The following is a 23,406-nucleotide window of genomic DNA, read 5'->3' on the forward strand; positions in this document are numbered from 1 at the left end:
CAATGGTTTGCACTCATATACATTTGTACTTTCTGAGACACATTTTTCAAGTTTTTAAAATTTTTTCCAAATACATGCAGAGATAGTTTTCAACATTCATCTTTGCAAAACCTTGTATTCAAAAATTTTCTCCTTCCCTTCCCCACCTTCTCTATACAGCAAGCAATCCGATAGAGGATAAATGTGTAATTCTTCTAAATATATTTACATATTCAGATCAAAAGGGGGAAATATGAGAAAGAAAGAAAACAAACAGGCAAGCAAACAACAACAAAAAGGTGAAAATACTATGCATCCACATTCAGTCTTTTGGAATTGGCCTGAATCACCACATTGTTGAAAAGAGCCAAGTCCATCACAGCTGACCATCACATAATCTTGTTGTTGCTGTGTATAATATTCTCTTGGTTCTTCTGAGACACATTTAAATTTTAGTTATCTTTTTTTTTTTTAACCACTTTCATTTCCAAATAATTTTTCAATGCTCTGTGTCAAGAGAGCTATGTCTTATAATAAAGAATAAAAACAAACAAACAAACAAACAAAAAAACAGAAGAGGTGGCTTATAGTTTCAAGGGATGAGAACAAATAGAGTATAACTCAACCAAAGTTGCTTCCCACTGGGGGCAACTAGATGTCACAGTGGATAAAGCACTGGCTCAGGAGATAGGAGGATCAAAGTTCAAATGTGGTCTCACAATTAATAGCTGTATGATCTTGGGCCAGTTTCTTAATCCTGATTGTCTTTTTTTTTTAAGGTTATTTTCCACTGATTGGCATTTGGTGTGGTTGATGTGTTGTGTGGGATAAGGACTTGTCCTCACAGGCCTGTGTTCAAGTTCTGCCTTTGACACTTACTGATTATAAGACCCTGAGTGTCGCTCCATTTAGTGCCCCTTGCAACTCTATAAGATTATAAGTTGCAGAATCAGTCATTGCATCTGAATTGTTAGCGGGAAGTTCCTCATCATTAATTTCCTATCCTAATAAAATCACAGATTGTATAAATAAAATGCTAATTTGGGCTGTGTTTGAGGCACACGGTCACTGGAATAGATGATAACTATGGTGTCTGTGTGAATTAACACAGGAAATGTTAAGATTCTATATTTTTTTTTACTCCCACAATAGGTGTTGCTGTGATTCATAAGCCATTATGACAAAAATTCACCCTGCCAAGAGGTGGAGGACAGGAGAAAATGCTGCTTGGGTTTCATAACACTGTGGATCAGAACTGATTTGTTCCAGCTTGTCACTATGTCATTTCCACAGGACAAGAAATCATGGAAAGAGCCAAGCCTCTGCTGTGGCTTGGCTGTGAGTAGTGACACAGTATGAGAACACCTTCTCCCTTCTGCCCCACCTAGTGTGCATTTTTCTCCATTTTGTGCAATGAACTGTCCCCTGCCCCTACCCCACAAGTGGCCTCCAAATAGGGGCTTACTGTGCTTTTCATATTTCCACAGTGGCATTGGAGAAACTGTAATTCTTCTGTGTAAAACACCATACTTTATAACAAGATAGGTGGGTAGAAAATCTACTGGATTTCTTTACTACTGATGTTGCAAATATGCTGAAACTCAAGGGATGGAAAATGCCTGCTCAGGACTCACTCTATTGGTTGGAAGTGACCCCAAAACTCTGAACAGATCATCTTCTAGAGACAGAATCAGATGATCTTGTCTCCCAAGGAAAATAAGGAAATGGAAAGCTTCATTGCCTTTGTCACCTGAGGACTGTGTATATGTACATTACTTGCTTACTGTAAATTTATTCTAAAGAAGCATGTCATTTTGGGAGCTGGATTGTGCTCTTTCTTTGCTAGTCAGTATGATTATGTTCACAAACCACACCTCAAAAGAGCACCAAAGTCACCCTAGGAGGGGTCTTCCTTGTCTAAGAAGCCCCCATATCAATGCTGGAAACTCCTAAATCAATGCTGCCTCAATATCTTGTTTTTTTTTCTTACTTCTTTTAAAAGGAAAACCCACATACCTACATCTGACCATACAAATTGGCCTCTTGACTTCTTTGGGATTTCCTAATACCCATGAAAAGATCGTAGAAAATGGTGTGACCTCAGCCACAGAGCTAGCTTTCATGACCATCTAAAACCATGAAGGTGCATTTCATCCTGAGTGCCTAACATGGTGCTATATGGAGCCTTCTGTCTGACTGGTGCTGCTACTCTGTAAAATCTCCAGGTTGTGGGTTGTGACTCCAGCTGGAGTCAAATCCAGATCTAGATTTACAGTGCCTCTGTATACACATACTATAACTGTAGGTCTAGACCCCAGGGGATCCCAGTTGTGGAACCTTCTCTAATCCATGACCAGTCACCTTTCACAGGGGCTCCCCAGCTTGGCTGACACCAAAAATCTGAGGAGGCAGGCTCTGACACTGGGTTCTCTGACAGCTTTTGGAAGTTTCTGGGGGTTCTAAGTTTTGGGGATTCCATATAGGTCACGTCCACCAGGAAAAGTAACTCTTGAAAATGGCTCTCAGGAAAGAAACCGATAGGCACTCAGTTTTGGTCTTAACTCCTGCATTCCCTTTCCACATTTCTGTGCCTCCTTTCCTCTTCTCACTCAAGCTTCCATTGCTGCCTGAACTTCCTCTTAAATAGAAGAGTCAGAGGTGTTAGAGTCTTTATGAGTGATCTTTCCTGAGGCACTGGCACTTTAAGAGAGGGTAATGCTTAACCCCAAGGAATAAATCACTAATGGTTGAATTTTAGGCATCAATTGGGGAAGTGCTTTTATGTGGTCTTCTGAATCCCTCATATCACATCAAAAGAGGCAGCTGCCTCTTTTATCTACACATAAAGCCAGCCTGATGCCAGCATTTAGCTTTTTTCTTGTGGAGTGATATTTGGAGTCAAGTGATATTTCAGGGCATGATCAATAGGCCCAAAAGACCTGGTATAGCCATGATTATTAAAAAACTAAACAAAACAAGCAACAACAACAACAAAAAAATAACAATCCAATACTGCTGAAAGTCCTGTCTATGGATGTTTAAAAATCCTGGGACCACACTAGTTAGTCATTTAATATGAAGCCCTTAATCTGTATACCAACAGCCTCAAAGAGGACCGCCTATATTGCTTCCTGCCCTTTGCTAATATCAGATCTCCTGAAGCTGATCATAGTTTCTTGGAAACAAAATAGCAACTCCCTAGGGAGTTTACCCATAATTCTTGCCAACTGCACTGCAAAGCCTCAAATATGTCTGGCTATATTATTTAGGAGACAAATGGCCATATTAAAGAAAGATCAAAATATGTTGGGTGCTCCAGTAGGTTAAGAGTAGTGTTCTTGACATCTCAGCTTAAGCTGTGGAGAAATTAATTGAATGAAGGAGTTGTTTGCAAAAGGTGCTCCCCTCCCTTGCTTAGAGCACCATTCTTTTGTCTCAAATGGGTGAATGGCATTACAATACAGATTCCAAATCCTTATTTAAGACAAAAGGTAAATTCCATTTCCAGGTCATCTATCCATAAAGAAGTCTGCTTGCTAAAGCAAACCATTGCTGTTTTCTGATTTTTGGATTTCGTTTTTAATTCTGCTTTCTAGGATTCCCTTGTACCAGGAACCACTGCCCCTGTTTATCTGTGGGGTCAGATGGGGATATCTGTAGAATGATGTGCATTTCATCTCCATGTGTGTTTCTGTGGGGGCTAGACCTAGTATGTCATCACCTAGAGACTGGTTTGCTAGTAACTGCAGTCAGGTGAGAATCAACTCTATAGGAATTGGATAACTCCTATATAAGAAGTTTGGACAAGAAATTTTATGTCAGCATTAATGCATCAGCACAGTAGACATCTCAGGCAGTTAACACAGGCTTGTGAAGGTTAAAACCCTTCCAGGATGGGGTGGCACTTCCAGAGAGTATAATACTACAAGTCTGTCGGCAAGAAACAAATGGAATTGAAACCCAAAACTCAAAGAAAATCACTACATAATAGGCAAGCAACTTAGAACTTAGTCAGGCGCTGACTGGAAAGTAGACACTGAATTCCACTTTGAATTCCAAATGTCTTTTTAATTAGGGGCCAGTGGTATCTCTCCTTTATCTAAAAAGTTGCAGTGTTAAGTCAAACAACATGACCTCCTTTTCTGCTATGCAATATGAACACTTAACAAGTTCCATGACAGGACAATTGCAGTATCCCCCTCCCCACATTGTTTTCTTCAATATTTGTTGTGTAATGTTTGTACATTTATGAGCCAGATCCTTTTCAAAGATTGCCTTTTTATAGAATTGAAGCTATAGCTTTTGGGGATAAAGTTTTAATGTAGATATTTTTGTAAGATAATTTAAAAGATTTTTTGAATCACTTTTTATTGGCTTTGTGGTTGAAAATTGTCATTCCTTATGTGACTCATGTCTCAATCCTGCTTATCCCTATAACCATTATCCCCTGTGTTTTCAAAGCAGAAAATAACATCAGATTCAATTCTGGTATATAACCCTTTTCCCTATCCTTTTTCTGTTGTGCTTTTTCTTATGGAACATATTTCTTAATTGGAAAAAAAAATGAGCTATATATATAGATTTTTATATTCCTGAGAAAGCTTTTGATACTAACATAAAACTTTAAAATTCAGTTTTCATCATTTATATTTCCTGTTTACTTTTATGCAACCAGTCTGCTTTCTGTGGGTCTTGAAATATCACTTGTCCATTTTTCCAGTTGGCTCCATTGCTGCATAATCCAGCAGTGCTGATGTGATTAAGTTTGGAAGAGGAGTCCTGCCTTTAAAGTCAAATTCTAACATACTTTCCTAATTTTCTTCTTGAATTTAGAAACTAAAAGTAGAAAACTTTGCTATCAGAAAGTGTCCATTTTGGACAGATCTGGTTATTGGATACTTTCCCTAGCAAAGATGGATCCATCTTATTCTCTACAAGTTAAAGTATTTTGTATTTTGCAGACACACATATCAAACCTTACAAGCCTTGCTTTTTGTATGTTTAATGACATTTCTTAAGTACTGTATCCCTATGACTTCTGTAAGGAACATTTGTAGTTTTAATAGGGCAGTGTCTTCTTGGTTTTAGTTTCTCTTTCTTGATTTCTGATTACACAACTCTGATTCCCCCCTCTCCCCATATAAGTGATAAAAGTCATATCAGAGAATCTACTCTACTTTCCATTTGTAACTTATAAACTATATTTGGGACCTGTTTTCAGTTAAATGTCATTCTTAGGGCTTGCTACTGATTGAAGAAGGAAGAAGTTTTGACCTCATTGTCCCCTGATGCCGTGAGGTTGGAATATTTTTTCTTGGATTTGCACTATTAAGAGATTTAATCCATAATATTCTACAATGTTATGTCTACTGAAATAAGTGGGTATGCTGTCTCCAAGACCACTTTTCTTTGGAAATAAAAGAAGATTCTCCTATAGCAGGCAACAGTAGGCCAATCATACCATTTCATCTTATCACTCTAGGTCTATTTTTGGGGACACCAAAAGGGTCCTCTAAAAGCCTGGATCTGGGGAGTTGAGATAGCAGTTTTGGCTGTCAATAATGTATTGGAAATGGCCTGACTTCTTGCTATTGGTGATCAAATTATAGTTTTATTCTCCTTTTTAGTGACAATAAGGATCCACCATTAAACTTATTATTTAGTTTGTATAATTTTCATATGTATATTATGTATAAAATACTTTGTTTTAAAAACGAATTAAGATGGTAAAATGTGTTTGTATGTATGAATGTGTTAGTGTATACACATATGTGCACAAGGCTGCTCAGCCCTTGTGATTTCCTACAGAAGGTTTGGGTGAAATCTGATTAACCATACAGATTATAGCATAGTGAGTGGGCAAGGTCCTTGATCTGTTTTTCTTTGTGGTTGTGATAGACTGAATGTTTTATAAGAGAAAATTTTGCAGAAGTATACTCAATTTCAGTGACAACTGAAGATAGTTTCCAAAATATATGATTTTAAGAGGAATCATGTTCTAGTTTCCAACATTTAGTGTTTCTTTATAAAATAAAGAATAAAAGCTGTGCAATTAAAACAATTCTCAGTATTTCCTTTGGACAGACTGGCACCATGCATAACTCTTCCCTACCCCAGTTATGAAAGCTACAGGCCGCTATCTTTTCCTCTTTCCACTTTGTCTTTTTGTCATTTATTCTTTGTCATAGCATCAATACTAGAAGCAGCACCAAGTTGTGGCCATTTTCTCTCCTGAGGGTCTCCATAGAAGACCAGAAAAGGTTGAAAGCAGTTGTTAGAGGAGGACAGCAAAGGGACCTCAGGGAAATAAAAGAGCCAAGTTTTATAAAAGAACAAAATATATTTTCATTTCATGGCATCATTCATTCAGCAAACATTTACTAAGTGGTTGCCATTAGCTGGGCCTTGTACTTGCTGCTATGGGAGACAAAGAGTAAGTCATGATTCTCAAAGAACTGAAGAGAAGAAATAATACATATACCCAGAGTGCTCAAGGTTCAGAGGAGAGAGAATGTTAGATAAAGTTTTATGGAGAAGATATCTGTGAATTGAAGTTTAAGAAAGAACAGGATGTCAATGCAATGCAGGAAAAATAATTTTGCACAAATAGATTCATCATAGGGCATCATTTAAATATAAAAGTCATCTTAGTGCATTTAAAATATGATTTGATTTGTAAAAATTTGGCTTAAGCGGGTAGTTTTAAGAACAGGACTCCCATGTAGAAGGAGGTCTACCTTTTCTTGAAAGGTGGTCCCTGTGAAGTTATGAGAGGCAAAGGGCTCTAGTCTAGGAAACACAGATCCTTCTCTACCAATGCCTTCTGGGTCCTAGGCTTAGTGTGTATAGTGTCATTATTAGTGTGTCAGTCAATATTTATTATGCACCTACTATGTGCTGGGCACTGAACTAAGTACTGGGGATAAAAGAAGGGGAAAAAGATATCCCCGACTCTATCGGGAATCACAGCTTAAATGAAAAGAGGCAATATGCAAGTACCTATGTTTAAAGAAGCTGTGCACAAATGAATTGGAAATAATTAACAGAGAAAAAGCACCAGAATTAAGGGAGGAGTTAGGAAAGTCTCTTTGTGGAAGGTGGGCTTTATCGAGAACTTGAAGGAGAATCCAGGAGGTAGAGGTGAAGAGGGAAAGTGTTCTATACATGAGGCACAGCCAGTTAAAATGCCTGGAACTGGGAGGAATCAATGAAGGATATTGGAAAGATAAGAAAAGACTGAGCCAGATTATGAAACCCAAACAGGATTTTATATTTGATCCTAGAAATATCTAGGAGAGTGAGGCAATTGGGGTTAAGTGACTTGCCAAAGATCACACAGTAAATATTATTGTAATGCACTGCAATTATTCCAATCAATGGAATTCATTAAATTCCTGAAGGTATCCCTTGATATTTGCCAGTTCTGTTTCATGTATAATTTCTTTTCATTTCCCAAAGAGATTGCCAATTACTTAAAATCATAAAGGAATTTGGTAAAATAACTTCTATTTATTTTATGTGTAATACTTATAAGAATTATTTTGCAAACATTAAATATGATCACAAATTTTCATTTCATATCTTAGATTTCTTCATTTTCCTTTATTTTTGCCCTAAAAGTGTTCACTTAGTTAAAGAATTCATTCCAAAAGGATTTGGACTTTTAGTCTATGAAGACAAAAGCACTGGTTAGACAATAATTCCACAAGTTTGTTTCAATGACCTGATTCAATACTTTTTTGTTTTAGTCTTTGAACATTTTTTGAAATGTTATAAATAAATAATAAAGAGATCCTGTTTTCCATGTAGAATGCTTACATTTCCTTATATTCATTAGGAACCATGGAACTTCATTATCTTCTTGTACTTGCATGCCAGAATAAAGAATCCTGGGCATGAGATATTTTAGAAGGAAAGTATGCGTCTCCATGGAAAACTTCATCTTCTTCCCTTTGTGTATTCTACTTCTCACTGGTTTTGTTTTCTATAGAATACCTGTTTCAGATGTAATTTTTCCAATTGGACTTTGTCTTTTTGAACTGTTTATTATTTAAATGTAATCAACTGCAAAGTTAGCTGAAAATGGCTCAGAGAATTACAGATTAGGTGTAATACTCAATCAAGAAAAATCCACTTTTCTATTTTTTACAATGATTCCAATTAATGGAATTCATTTGATTCCTGAATTAATCCAATGAAATTTGCCTGTTCGGTTTCATATATCACATTATTCCATTACCCACTGAGTTTGCCATTTAATGAAAATCATAAAGGAATTAGGTGAAATAACTGTACAGATTATATGTGTAACTCATCTAAGACATACTATACAAACATTAAATATGATCTCAAAATTTCATTTACTATTTTACAATTTTTTTCACCTTTCTTTGATTTTACTTGGAATGTGCTCACTTTGAGCACATATAAATGATAAATTCCGTAAGGATTTAGACTTTTAGTCAATCAAGAGAAAAACCCTGGTTTGATGATAATTCTAAGTGTTTGCTTCAATGGCTACTTTCAATATTATTATTATTATTTTTTAAGCTTTGAATACCTTTCGATATGTTCAATAAGGAGATACTGTTTTCAGTGTGGAATGCTTACATTACTTTTAGTCATTAAGAATCATGACACTTCACTATCTCCCTCTGCTTGTATGCTAGAATAAACTGAGCACAGAATGTTTTAGAAGGAAAATATACACCTCCATAAAAAAATACATTTTCGGGTGGAGCCAAGATGGCTGAGAAGATACACATGAATTTCTAATCTCTCTCTTACTCTCAATACCAACTATTTAATTCAGCCTCAAAGATAGCGTTGGACTGTAAAAACCACGAAGATTACAAACACAACAACTTACCATGTGAAGAGAATCTGGAATTTCATCAGAAAAGGTCTGTACTGAAAGGCGGGGAAAAAAGACCAGTGCAATCAGTGATAGAACTAGGCTAGCATATTGTGCCAATCAGGCTGGGGAAACCTCTGGGGTTAGAAAAGCTACAGGCCTCTGGCATAGGCAGATTTCTCTACTCTGCTTGCAAAGCAGCAGATCAGAGGAGAAATCAAGCCACTTAAAAAAAAAAAAGCCAGAAACTGCCTATAGCTACCTCAAACTGGAAGTGACTCAGCACAGATCACGGCATAGCTGTGCAGCCGCCTTCTGCTTCAAAGCAGTGTGGCACAGCCCGAGGCAGCCTCTACTCTGCACAGTAAGGGGCTCGGCCTGAGGCAGTGGAACTTCCACAGCAGCGAAATTTCTGCAGCAGCAACTGTGCTTCCTGGGGCAGAGACACTTCTGGTCTGTGTGCCGGGGTCTATTCGCTGGTCAGCTGCTAATATCCACGGCCCCACGGGGGGGCTTTGGCCTGGGGTTGTGATGCTTTCATTGTTCACCCTCTAGCCTCAGGGCAGTCACTAGGCCACACAGAGGGGGTTCTTCACTGGGCACTCCAGCAGCCCAGCCATGCTAACCAGCTCTGAATCATTTCCAGGGGAGGGGGGGGATTCTCTCCCAGAACACCCTTGTACCTTTGCAGCCCGTTCACAAGACAGCTGCCGTCCATACTATCCCTGTTCTGCAGAAGGAATCCATTAACCTCCTTACCCTGAAGGCAGACCCCATAGGATTTTAAAAATGAGTAAAGAAATGAAGAGAACTATTGACACCTTCTATACAGAAAAAGAGCGGGTTTCCAACTATGAGGAGTTTAACAGCAGACAGTCTCCAGACTGAAGAGGAATGTTACCTGGCCCCCATCATATAACTCTCTCCTAGAAGAGACCTCAAAAGAGAGAAGAAAAATGGGCAAAGGAAAGAGAAGCTATGCTAGAGAGTAACAACGTCCTGAAATTTGAATTGGAAAAGATAAAGAATTCATAGGAAGTGCAGGGAAACAAAATTTGTGAATTGGAAAAGGTTAAAAAATCACAGGAAAGTAGGATCTGTGGATTGGAAAAGATGAAGAATTCCCAAGAAAATAGGATTTGTGAATTGGAAAAAGAAAATAACTCACAAAAAAAAAAATAGTGAAATGGAAAAAAAATTCCATAGAGCAAAATAACTCATTTAAAAACTCAATTGGATATATAAAAAAGAACTAAAAAAAATGTGAATGAAGAAAATAACTCATTAAAAATCAGGACTGAACAAATAGAAATGAATGATTCATTGAGACACCAAGAATCAGCCAAGCAAAACCAAAAAATGAAAAGCTGGAGAATAACGTCAAATGTTTACTGGGAAAATCGACAGCCCTGGAAAATAGATCTAGGAGAGATAATCTGATGATTATTGGACTTCCCAAAAATTATGATGAAAAAAAAGAGCCTAGATTCTATTTTATAGGAAATCATCAAAGAGAACTGTCCAGAGGTAATAGAACCAGAAGGTAAAATAGGCATTGAAAGAATTCATCAAATACCTTCTGAAAAAGACCCTAAAAAAAAATTCCATGGAATATTGTGGCTAAGCTGCAGAGCTATCAGACTAAGGAAAATTTATTGCAAGCAGCCAGGAAAAACAATTCAAATATCGAGATGCCACAATAAGAATCACTCAAGAGCTGGCTGCATCCACATTAAAGGATTTGAAGGGACTGGAATCTGATATTCCGAAAGGCAAAAGAACTTGGAATGCAGCCAAGAATGAACTACCCAGCTAAGTTTAGCATTTTCTTCCATGGAAGAAGATGGACATTTAATGAAACAGAGGAATTCCATTTGTTTCTAAGAAAAACCAGATCTAAACAAAAAAATTGATCTCCAACCACAAGACTCAAGAGAAGCAGAAAAAGGTAAAAGAACTCTTGAGAACTATTTCTGTTGTGGATATACAGAAAGTCCACATGTATAATTTGATTTTACTGATATAACATAAAAAAAGGGGAAGTAGAAAGGGAAAGGGGATAGTATCAGAAAATGGAAAAAGGGAAGATAAAAAGAGGGAAAATACATCCCAGGAAGAGGCAAAGTAAACATACCATATCTGAAGAAATTTAGAGAGGGGGAGGAATATTGTGTGAATCTTACTCTCATCAGAGTAGGCTCAAAGAGTTAATAATTGATATATTTGTTTTTCAGAGAATTCTCTCTCACCTCATTAAAAGGGGGGAGAGGAAAAGGAAAAGAGTAATAAGGGAAGGGAATAAGAAAGGGGAAGGGATTTAAAAGGAGGGGGGAGGGATACTAAAAAAGGAGTGCTGCATGACAAGTGGGCCCATAAGTTTAATACTGGGGAAGGGATTCAAAGGGGACAAGGGAAAACATAATCTGAGGATAATATGATGGCAGGAAATATAGAATTAGTAATTTTAACTGTAAATGTGAATGGGATGAACTCTCCCATTAAGCGGAGGTGGATAGCAGACTCAAAAGTCAGAACCCTACAATATGTTGCTTACAGGAAACACATATAAAGCAGGGAGATACTTACAGAGTAAAGGTAAAAGGCTGGAGCAGAATCTATTATGCTTCAAGGGAAGTAACAAAAGCAGGGGTGTCCATCTTTATCTCAGATCAAGCAAAAGCAGAAATTGATCTAATTAAAAGAGATAAGGAAGGAAACTATATCCTGCTAAAAGGTAGCATAGACAACGAAGCCATATCAATACTAAACATATACGGACCAAATGGTATTGCATCTAACTTCCTAAAGGAGAAGTTAAGAGAGTTGCAAGAAGAAAGAGACAGCAAAACTATAATAGGGGGAGAACTCAACCTTGCACTCTCAGAATTAGATAAATCAAACCACAAATCAAATAAGAAAGAAATTAAAGAGGTAAATAGAATATTAGGAAAATTAGGTATGATATATCTTTGGAGAAAACTGAATGGTGACAGAAAGGAGTACACTTTCTTCTCAGTGGTTCATGGAACCTATACAAAAATTGACCATATATTAGGATATAAAGATCTCAAAATTAAATGCAGGAAGGCAGAAATAGTAAAGGCTTTCTTTTCAGATCACAATGCAATAAAAACTACATTCAACAAAAAGTTAGGGGTAAATAGATCAAAAAGTAATTAGAAACTAAATAATCTCATTTTAAAGAATGATAGGATGAAACAGCAAATTATACACACAATTAATTTCACTCAAAATAATGACAACGATGAGACATCATACCAAATGGGATGCACCTAAAACAGTAATAAGGGGAAATTTTCTATCTTTAGAGGCTTACTTGAATAAAATAGAGAAAGAGAAGATCAATGAATTGGGCCTGCAATTTAAAAAGCTAGAAAAAGATTAAATTAAAAAACCCCCAACCAAATACTAAACTTGAAATTCTAAAATTAAAAGGAGAAATCAATTATATTGAAAGTAAAAAAAAAAAACAAAACTATTGAATTAATAAATAAAACTAAGAGTTGGTTTTATGAAAAAGCCAATAACCGATAAACCTTGGTAAATCTGATCAGAAAAAGGAAAGAGGAAAATCAAATTATTAGTCTTAAAAATGGAAAGGGGGATCTTTCCACCACTGAAGAGGAAATTAGAGCAATAATAAGGAGTTACTTTGCCCAACTGTGTGCCAATAAATTTGATAACTTAAGTGAAACGGATGACTACCTCCAAAAATATAGGCTTTCTAAATTAACAGAAGAGGAAGTAAATTGTTTAAATAGTCCCATTTCAGAAAAAGAAATAGAGCAAGCTATTAATCAACTCCCCAAGAAAAAATCCCCAGGACTAGATGGATTTACATGTGAATTCTACCAAACATTTAAAGAACAATTAGCCCTGGTGTTATATAAACTATTTGAAAAAATAGGGGATGAAGGAGTCCTACAAAACTCCTTTTATGACACAGATATGGTACTGATACCTAAACCAGGTAGGTTGAAAACTGAAAAAAAAAAACTGCAGACCAATCTCCTTAATGAATATTGATGCTAAAATCTTAAATAAGATATTAGCAAAAAGACTTCAGAAAATCATCCCCAGGATAATACACTATGATCAAGTAGGATTTATACCAGGAATGCAGGGCTGATTTAATATTATGAAAACTATTAGGATAATTGACCATATTAATAATCAAATTAATAAAAACCATATGATCATCTCAATAGATGCAGAAAAAGCATTTGATAAAATACAACATCCATTCCTACTAAAAACACTTGGGAGTATAGGAATAAATGGACTATTCCTTAAAATAGTCAGGAGAATATATTTAAGACCATCAGTAAGCATAATATGTAATGGAGATAAACTGGAATCTTTCCCAGTAAGATCAGGAGTGAAACAAGGTTGCCCACTATCACCATTACTATTCAACATTGTATTAGAAATGCTAGGCTCGGCAATAAGAGTCGAGAAAGAGTTTAAAGGAATAAGAGTAGGTAATGAGGAAATCAAACTATCACTCTTTGCAGATGATATGATGGTATACTTAGAGAACCCCAGAGATTCTTTTTTTTTTTAATTTTTTTTATTATTTTTTTATTTTTACATATATATATATATTTAAATTTATTATATATTTTTTAATAATATTATCCCTTGTATTCATTTTTCCAAATTATCCCCCTCCTTCCTTTACTCCCTCCCCCCGATGACAGGCAATCCCATACATTTTACATGTGTTACAATATAACCTAGATACAATACATGTGTGTAAATACCATTTTCTTGTTGCACAATAAGCATTAGATTCCAAAGGTACATGTAACCTGGGCAGACAGATATTAGTGCTAACAATTTACATTCACTTCCCAGTGTTTCTTCACTGGGTGTAGCTACCTCTGTCCATCATTGATCAACTGGAAGTGAGTTGACTCTTCTTTATGTTGAAGATTTCCACTGCCATCAGAATACATCCTCATATAGTGTTGTTGTTGAAGTGTACAGTGATCTTCTGGTTCTGCTCATTTCACTCAGCATCAGTTGATGTAAGTCTCTCCAAGCCTCTCTATATTCCTCCTGCTGGTCATTTCTTACAGAGCAATAATATTCCATAACCTTCATATACCATAATTTACCCAACCATTCTCCAACTGATGGACATCCATTCATCTTCCAGTTTCTAGCTACAACAAAAAGAGCTGCCACAAACATTTTGGCACATACAGGTCCCTTTCCCTTCTTTAGTATTTCCTTGGGATATAAGCCCAGGAGTAGCACTGCTGGGTCAAAGGGTATGCACAGTTTGATAACTTTTTGGGCATAGTTCCAAATTGCTCTCCAGAATGGCTGGATTCTTTCACAACTCCACCAACAATGTATTAGTGTCCCAATTTTCCCACATCCCCTCCAACATTCATCATTATTTGTTCCTGTCATCTTAGCCAATCTGACAGGTGTGTAGTGGTATCTCAGAGTTGTCTTAATTTGCATTTCTCTGATCAGTAGTGATTTGGAACACTCTTTCATATGAGTGGATATAGTTTCAATTTCCTCATCTGAGAATTGTCTGTTCATATCCTTTGACCATTTATCAATTGGAGAATGGTTCGATTTCTTATAAATTAGGAACCCCAGAGATTCTAATAAAAAGTTATTAGAAATAATTCACAACTTTAGCAAAGTTGCTGGATACAAAATAAATCCACATAAATCCTTAGCATTTTTATACATCACCAACACTATCCAACAGCAAGAGATACAAAGAGAAATTACATTCAAAACAACTGTTGAGAGTATAAAATATTTGGGAATCCATCTACCAAAGAAAAATCAGGAATCATATGAGCAAAATTACAAAACACTTGCCACAAAAATAAAGCCTGATTTAAATAATTGAAAGACATTAAATGCTCTTGGATAGGCCGAGCGAATATAATAAAGATGACAATACTCCCCAAACTAATTATTTATTTAGTGCTATACCAATCAGACTCCCAAGAAACTATTTTAATGACCTAGAAAACATAATAAAATTCATATGGAAAAACAAAAGGTTGAGAATATCAAGGGAATTAATGAAAAAAAAAGTGAGATGAAGGTGGCCTAGCTGTACCTGATCTAAAGCTATATTATAAAGCAGCAGTCATCAAAACCATTTGGTATTGTCTAAGAAATAGACTAATTGATCAGTGGAACAGGACAAAATAGGATACAACTATAGCAATCTAATGTTTGACAAACCCAAAGATCCCAACTTTTGGGATAAGAATTCATTATTTGAAAAAAAACTGTTGGGAAAAGTGGAAATTACTATGGCAGAAATTAGATATGGACCCACACAACCCTATATACTAAGATAAGATCAAGATGGGTCCATGATTTAGGCATAAAGAATGATATCATAAATAGATTAGAGGAACATAGGATAGGTTACCTCTCAAACTTGTGGAGGAGTAAGGAATTTATGACCAAAGGAGAACTAGAGATCATTATTGATCACAAAAAAGAAGATTTTGATTACATCAAATTAAAAAGCTTTTGTACAAACAAAATTAAGGCAAACAAGATTAGAAACGAAGTAACAAATTGGGAAAATATTTTTACAGTTAAAGGTTCTGATAAAGGCCTCATTTCCAAAATATATAGAGAACGGACCCTAATTTATAAGAAATCAAATCATTCTCCAATTGATAAATGGTCAAAGGATATAAACAACTTTCAGATGATGAAATTGAAACTATATCCATTCATATCAAAGAGTGTTCCAAATCACTACTGATCAGAGAAATGCAAATTAAGACAACTCTGAGATACCACTACACACCTGTCAGATTGGCTAAGATGACAAGAAAAAATAATGATGAATGTTGGAGGGGATGTGGGAAAACACTGATGTTTTGTTGGTGGAGTTGTGAAAGAATCCAACCATTCTGGAGAGCAATTTGGAACTATGTATTGTACTATGTATCAAAGGGTATGCAAAGTGTGCATACCCTTTGATCAGGCAGTGCTTATATCCCAAAGAAATACTAAAGAAGGGAAAGGGACCTGTATGTGCCAAAATGTTTGTGGCAGCTCTTTTTGTAGTGCCTAGAAACTGGAAAATGAATAGATGCCAATCAATTGGAGAATGGTTGGGTAAATTATGGTATATGAATGTTATGGAATATTATTGCTCTGTAAGAAATGACCAGCTAGATGAATACAGAGAGGCTTGGAGTGACTTACGTGAACTGACTCTGAGTGAAATGAGCAGAACCACGAGATCGCTATACACTTCAACAATGATATTGTATGAAGATATATTCTGATTGAAGTGGATATCTTCAACATGAAGAAAATCCAATTCAGTTCCAGTTGATCAATGATGGACAGAAATAGCTACACCCAGAGAAGGAACACTGGGAAATGAGTGTAAACTGTTAGCATTTTTTTTCTCCCCAGATTATTTTTACCTTCCAAATCAAATTCTTACCATGCAACAAGAAATTTGGTTTTACACACATATGTTGTATGCAGGATATACTGTAACATATTTAATATGTATGTGATTGCCTGTCATCTAGGGGAGGGAGTAGAAGGAAGGAGGGGTAAATTTGGAAAAGTGAATACAAGGGATAATGTAAAAAAAAAATTACCCATGCATATGTACTGTCAAAAAATTATTATAAAATTAATACAAAAAAAGAAGTTATATTCATTACATCTGAGATTTTCTAGGTCATGACACAATGCATAAAGTTAATGATGACAATCCTTGGTTTTGTCTAAACACCAATAATTCATTTCCCGGAATTTGAGTAGAGCAAATGAAAACAATATCACACCAAATACTAAAAAAGTTAAACTCAGTAGTATGGCATATAGAGAGCAACAAACAAGTAAAGGAATTGAAGTTTGGAAAGGGAATAAGTAGAAGATTACTCTGCACATTCACTATTTCCATAGAAAATGAGTCCGTTAAGAAACCTTTCATCCAGCTTTAAATATCAAGAAGATAAAGCATTATGCAGAGAGAGTTCCATTGATGCAAAGAGGAGAGAACTGACATCCGAAAATACACAAGAAACAATGGGAAAACCGCCAATAGGTTATGTCTACTAAATTAAACCAAAGAATTCAAAGACAATGGTAGATATGACATGAAAATGAGAAAAACATTTCATGTTTCAGGAATATGTGTCCTGATATTTTGAATCAAGGCTTTGTATTCAGGTTTTCCTATCATTGCTGAATTCCACTCCATCCTTCTTATGGAAGGAAAAATGTTTTCTTAAGTTGAAAAAATGCAATTGTGTCTGCATACAAATCTTACAGAAGAAGGCAGACTTTCCAGAACAAGGAAAAATTCATAAACTTAATGACTAAAATCCTTTCTTTTGTGAAAATACCAGAAGGTATTTCCTGGAATTTGAATTCTTCAGATGAAAAGAAGATCACAGCAAATATTGAAAGTGGTAAGACTAGACTCAATAGAATGGCAAATAGAGGAACAAGTAAGAAAAGGAAATGATGTTTTGAAAGTGAAGAATGGGAAGATTACTCTGCACATTCACAATTTCCAATGAACAGAAGTGCTGTTAAACCTTTGATCCAGCTTTAAATATAAAGAAGATAATGCATTGTCTAGAGAAAGTTCCATTGATGCAAATAGGAAAGAATTGACATCAATAATAATGTCCCAAACTGCACATAAAACAATGGGAAAACAGCTAATATAGTACTTGTGTCTACAAAATTCAACCCAAAGAAAGGAAAAACAATGATGGATGGAATGACATGAAAATGAGAAAAACCACTTCATGTTTCAGGAATATCTGTTTTGATATTTGCACCAATGTCTTTGTATTCAGATTTTCCTATCATTGCTAAATTCAACCTCATCATTCTTATGCAAGGAAAAATGTTTTCTTAAGCTCAAAAAGTGCCATTGTTTGTGCATAGAAATGTTACATAAGAAGGTATATTCATTAAATTTGACCTTTTCCTGGTCATGACACAATGCATAAACTTAATGACTACAATCCTTTGTTTTGTCTAAACACCAGAATGCATTTCCTGGAATTTGGGTTTGGCAAATGAAAACAACATCACATCAAATACTAAAAAAGGTAAACATACATGGCACATACAGAGCATCAATCAAGAAAAGGAATCAAAGTTTGGAAAGCTTACTCTGCACATATTTCCATGGAAAACAAATCCTTTTAAGAAACTTTTGATCCAGCTTTAAATATGAAGAAGATAAAGCACTATGCAGAGAGAGTTCCATTGACACAAAGAGGAGAGAATTAACATCAGAAAATGAACAAGAAACAACAGGAAAACTGCCAATATGTTATTTATGTCTACTAAATTAAACCAAAGAATTCAAAGACAATGGTAGATATGACATGAAAATGAGAAAAAACATTTCATGTTTCAGGAATATATGACCTGATAGTTTCCACCAATGGCTTTGTATTCAGGTTTTCCTATCATTGGTGAATTCAACTCCATCATTCTTATGCAAGGGTAAATGTTTTCCTAAGGTGAAAAAATGCAATTGAGTCTGCATACAAATCTTACAGAAGAAGTCATATTCATTACATCTGAAGCTGTCCAGGAGAAGACAAAATTCATAAACGTAGTGACTAACACCTTTTCTTTTATGAAAACACTAGAAGAAATTTCCTGGAATCTGAATTCTTCAAACGAAAAGACGATCACACCAAATATTGAAAGTGGTAATACAAGACTCAACAGAATGGCAATAAGAGATATACACAAGTAAGAAAAGGAATTGATGTTTCAAAAGGGAAGAATGGGAAGATCTGCTCATTCCCTATTTCCACTGAATAGGAATACTGTTAAGAAACCTTTGATCCAGCTTGAAATATAAAGAAGATAGTGCATTGCGCAGAAAGAGTTCCATTGACGCAAATAGGAGAGAATTGACACCACTAATAATGTCCGACACTGCACATGAAACAATGGGAAAACAGCAAATGTATTAATTGTGTCTACAAAGTTCAAGCCAAAGAAAGTAAAAACAATGATGGATGGAATGACATGAAATGAAAAAAACCACTTCGGGTTTGAGGAATATTGCATCAATGGCTTTTTATTCAGGTTTTCCTATCATTGCTAAATTCAACCTCATCATTCTTATGCAAGGAAAAAGGTTTTCTTAAGCTCAAAAATCGCCATTGTTTGTGCATAGAAATGTTACATAAGAAGGTATATTCATTAAATCTGACGTTTTCCAGGTCATGACACAATGCATAAACTTAATGATTACAATCCTTTGTTTTATCTAAACACCAGAATGCATTTCTTGGAATTTGAGTTCCGCAAATGAAAACACCATCACACCAAATACTAAAAAAGGTAAAGTCAGTAGCATGGCACATACAGAGCAACAAGCTAGAAAAGGAATCAAAGTTTGGATAGCGAATAACTTGAAGCTTACTCTGCACATTCACTATTTCCATTGAAAAGGAGTGCTGTTAAGAAACCTTTGATCCAGCTGGATCCACACCTGGAATCTGAATTCTTCAAACGAAAAGACGATCACGCCAGATATTGAAAGTGGAAGGGCAAGACTCAACAGAATGGCAATAAGAGGTGAACAAGTAATAAAAGGAATTGATATTTCGAAAGGGAAGAATGGGAAGATTACTCTGCACATTGACTATTTCCATCGAAAAGGAGTGCTGTTAAGAAACCTTTGATCCAGCTTGAAATATAAAGAAGAAAATGCATTGTGCAGAGAGATTTCCATTGAATTCACATCAATAATAATGTCCAACACTGCACATGAAACAAAGGCAAAACAGCTAATATATACATATTTTTAAAATTTTTTATTAATTTTTATAATTATAACATTTTCTTTGACAGTACATATTCATAGGTAATATTTTTTTTACAACATTATCCGTTGTACTCCCTTCTGTTCCAAAATTTTCCCCCCTTTCCCTCCACCCCCTCTCCTACATGGCAGGCATTCCCATACATATTAAATATTTTATAGTATAATCCTAGGTACAATATATATGTGTAGAACAGAATTTTGTTGTTATTGTTGCAAAGGAAGAATTGTATTTGGAAGCTAAAAATAATCTGGGAAGAAAAACAAAACAAAACAAAACAAAACAGTGCTCACAGTTTATACTCATTTCCCAGTGTTCCTTTTCTGGATGTAGCTGATTCTGTCCATCATTGATCAATTGGAATTGGATTAGCTCTTCTCTATGTTGAAGATATCCACTTCTATCAGAATACATCCTCATACAGTATCATTGTTGAAGTGTATAATGATCTTCTGGTTCTGCTCGTTTCACTTAGCATCAGTTGATGTAAGTCTCTCCAAGCCTCTCTGTATTCCTCCTGTTGGTCATTTTTTTATAGAACAATAATATTCCATAACATTCATATACCATAATTTACCCAACCATTCTCCAATTGATGGACATCCATTCATTTTCCAGTTTCTAGCCACTATGAAAAGGGCTGCCACAAACATTTTGGCACATACAGGTCCCTTTCCCTTCTTTAGTCAAAGGGTATGCACATTTTGATAACTTTTTGGGCATAATTCCAGATTGCTCTCCAGAATGGTTGGATTCTTTCACAACTCCACCAATAATGTATTAGTGTCCTAGTTTTCCCACATCCCCTCCAACATTCATCATTAGTAAAACAGCTAATATATTAATTGTGTCTACAAAATTCAACCAAAGGAAAGTAAAAACAATGATGGATGGAGTAGCATGAAATGAAAAAAAACAATTCAGGTTTGAGAAATATCTGTCCTGATAGTTTGCATCAATGGCTTTGTATTCAGGTTTTCTTAACATTGCTAAATTCAACCTCATCATTCCTCATCAAGGAAAAAATGTTTTCTTAAGTTCAAAAAGCACCATTGTTTGTGCATAGAAATGTTACATAAGAAGGTATATTCATTAAATCTGATATTTTCCAGGTCATGACACAATGCATAAACTTAATGTTTTGTCTAAACACTAGAATGCATTTCCTGGAATTTGAGTTCGGCAAATGAAAACAACATCACACCAAATACTAAAAAAAGGTAAACTCAGTAGCATGGCAAATAGAGAGCAACAAGCAAAAAATGGAATCAAAGTTTGGAAAGGGAATAACTTGAAGCTTACTCTGCACATTCACTATTTCCACGGAAAATGAATCCTGTTAAGAAACTTTTGATCCAACTTTAAATATGAAGAAGATAAAGCACTGTGCAGAGTTCCATTGACACAAAGAGGAGAGAATTAACATCAGAAAATGAACAAGAAACAACAGGAAAACTGCCAATATGTTATTTATGTCTACTAAATTAAACCAAAGAATTCAAAGACAATGGTAGATATGACATGAAAATGAGAAAAAAAAAAAACATTTCATGTTTCAGGAATAGATGACCCGATAGTTTGCATCAATGGCTTTTATTCAGGATTTCCTATCATTGGTGAATTCAACTCCATCATTCTTATGCAAGGGTAAATGTTTTCCTAAGGTAAAAAAATTCAATTGAATCTGCATACAAATCTTACAGAAGAAGTCATATTCATTACATCTGAAGCTGTCCAGGAGAAGACAAAATTCATAAACTTAATGACTAACACCTTTTCTTTTATGAAAACACTAGAAGACATTTCCTGGAATTTGGATTTTTCAAATGAAAAGACGATCACACCAAATATTGAAAGTGGCTGGACAAGACTCAATAGAATGGGAAATAGAGACGAACAAGTAAGAAAAGGAATTGATGTTTCGAAAGGAAATAACTGGAAGATTTCTCTGCACATTCACTATTTCCACTGAAAAGGAATGCTATTAAGAAACTTTGATCCAGCTGTAAATATAAAGAAGATAATGCATTTTGCAGAGAGAGTTCCAATGATGCAAATAGGAGAGAATTGACATATTAATAATAATGTCCAACACCGTACATGAGATAATGGGAAAACAGCTAATACATTAATTGTGTCTACAAAATTCAACCAAGGGAAAGCTAAAATAATGAGGGATGGAATGACATGAAATAAGAAAAACCACTTTGTGTTTCAGGAATATCTGTCCTGATAATTTGCATCAATGGCTTTGTATTCAGGTTTTCTTATCATTGCTAAATTCAATCTCATTATTCTTATGCAAGGAAATGTGTTTTCTTAAGTTCAAAAAGCGTAACTATTTCTGCATAGAAATGTTACATAAGAAAGTATATTCATTAAATCTGAGGTTTTTCCGGTCATGAAATGCTTAAACTTAATGACTAAAATCTTTTGTTTTATCTAAACATCAGAATGCATTTCCCAAAATTTGTGTTCAGCAAATCAAAGGAAAATCACACCAAAAAGTAAAAAAGATAAACTCAGTAGCATGGCAAATAGAGAGCCACAAGCAAGAAAAGGAATCGAAATTTGAAAAGGGAATAACTGGAGGAAATAGAGAGCCACAAGCAAGAAAAGGAATCAAAATTTGAAAAGGGAACAACTGGAGGATTTTTCTGCATTTTCATTATTTCCACTGAAAAGGAGTTCTGTGAAGAAACCTTTTTGATTCAGCTTTAAATATGAAGAAGATAAAGCATTGAGCAGATAGAGTTCCATTGACCCAAGGAGGAGAGAATTGACATCTGAAAATGTACAAGAAACAATGGGAAAACCGCTAATAGTTTATTTATGTCTACTAAGTTAAACCTAAGTATTCAAAGACAATGGCAGATATGACATGAAAATGATAAAAAACATTTCATGTTTCAAGAATATCTGTCCAGGTAGTTTGAGTCAATGGCTTTGTATTCAGGTTTCCTTTCATTGCTGAATTCAGCTTCTTATGCAAGAAAAAATGTTTTCTTAAGCTGAAAAAATGCATTGTATCTGCATACAAATCTTACAGAAGAAGTCATATTCATTATATCTGAGGCTGTCCAGGACAAGACAAAATTCATAAACTTAATGACTAACATCCTTTCTTTTATGAAAACACCAGAAAACATTTCCTCAAATTTGAATTTTTCAAATGAAAAGATGATCACACTCAATATTGAAAGAGATAAGACTAGACTCAATAGAATGGCAAATAAAGACAAACAAGTAAAAAAAGGAATTGGTGTTTTGAAAGGCAAGAATGGGAAGATTACTCTGCACATTCATTATTTCCACTGAAATAGAATGCTGTTAAGAAACCTTTGATCCCTTATTTGAGGTGGAGCCAAGATTGTGGAGAAGATACACATGAACTTCTAAGCTCTCTAAATACCAACTATTTAATTCAGTCTCAAAAATAGCGTTGGACTGGTAATAATCATGAAGATTAGAAACACAACAACTTTCCAGCTGAAGAGAATCTGGAACTTCTTCAGAAAAGGTCTGTAATGAAGGGAGGGGAAAAGGACCAGCACAGACGGTGATAGAATAAAGGGATTTATTCTATCATAAGAACAGGCAGTTTTCTCTAGAGCTTCACTAATTTCTCTTGCAATGTGGGCATTTTTGTAAGGTTTGATCTACGTTTTGATATAGAGAAGATAATGTATTAGGCACTGAATTGTAATTTACCAA

At 35.3% G+C, this 23,406-nt stretch overlaps 1 protein-coding gene across 8 annotated transcripts in view; it reads left to right on the forward strand.

Moving 5' to 3' along the window:
• Positions 1-23,406, forward strand: part of KLHL3 (kelch like family member 3) — a 385,747-nt gene that overhangs the window by 344,726 nt on the left and 17,615 nt on the right. For 7 of the 8 annotated variants that reach the window (XM_074290824.1, XM_074290822.1, XM_074290825.1 and 4 more), the window contains one exon: positions 1,132-6,037. The exons of the other annotated variant lie outside the window; for it this stretch is intronic. In XM_074290824.1, coding sequence (XP_074146925.1) covers positions 1,132-1,160 — 29 coding nt within the window. In that variant the 3' untranslated portion in view covers positions 1,161-6,037. Of the gene's footprint in view, positions 1-1,131; positions 6,038-23,406 lie in introns of those variants that run through there. 8 annotated transcript variants of the gene reach the window in all.

Source organism: Sminthopsis crassicaudata, chromosome 2, assembly GCF_048593235.1.
Source record: "Sminthopsis crassicaudata isolate SCR6 chromosome 2, ASM4859323v1, whole genome shotgun sequence".
In the NCBI taxonomy this organism is placed as follows: Eukaryota; Metazoa; Chordata; class Mammalia; order Dasyuromorphia; family Dasyuridae; genus Sminthopsis; species Sminthopsis crassicaudata.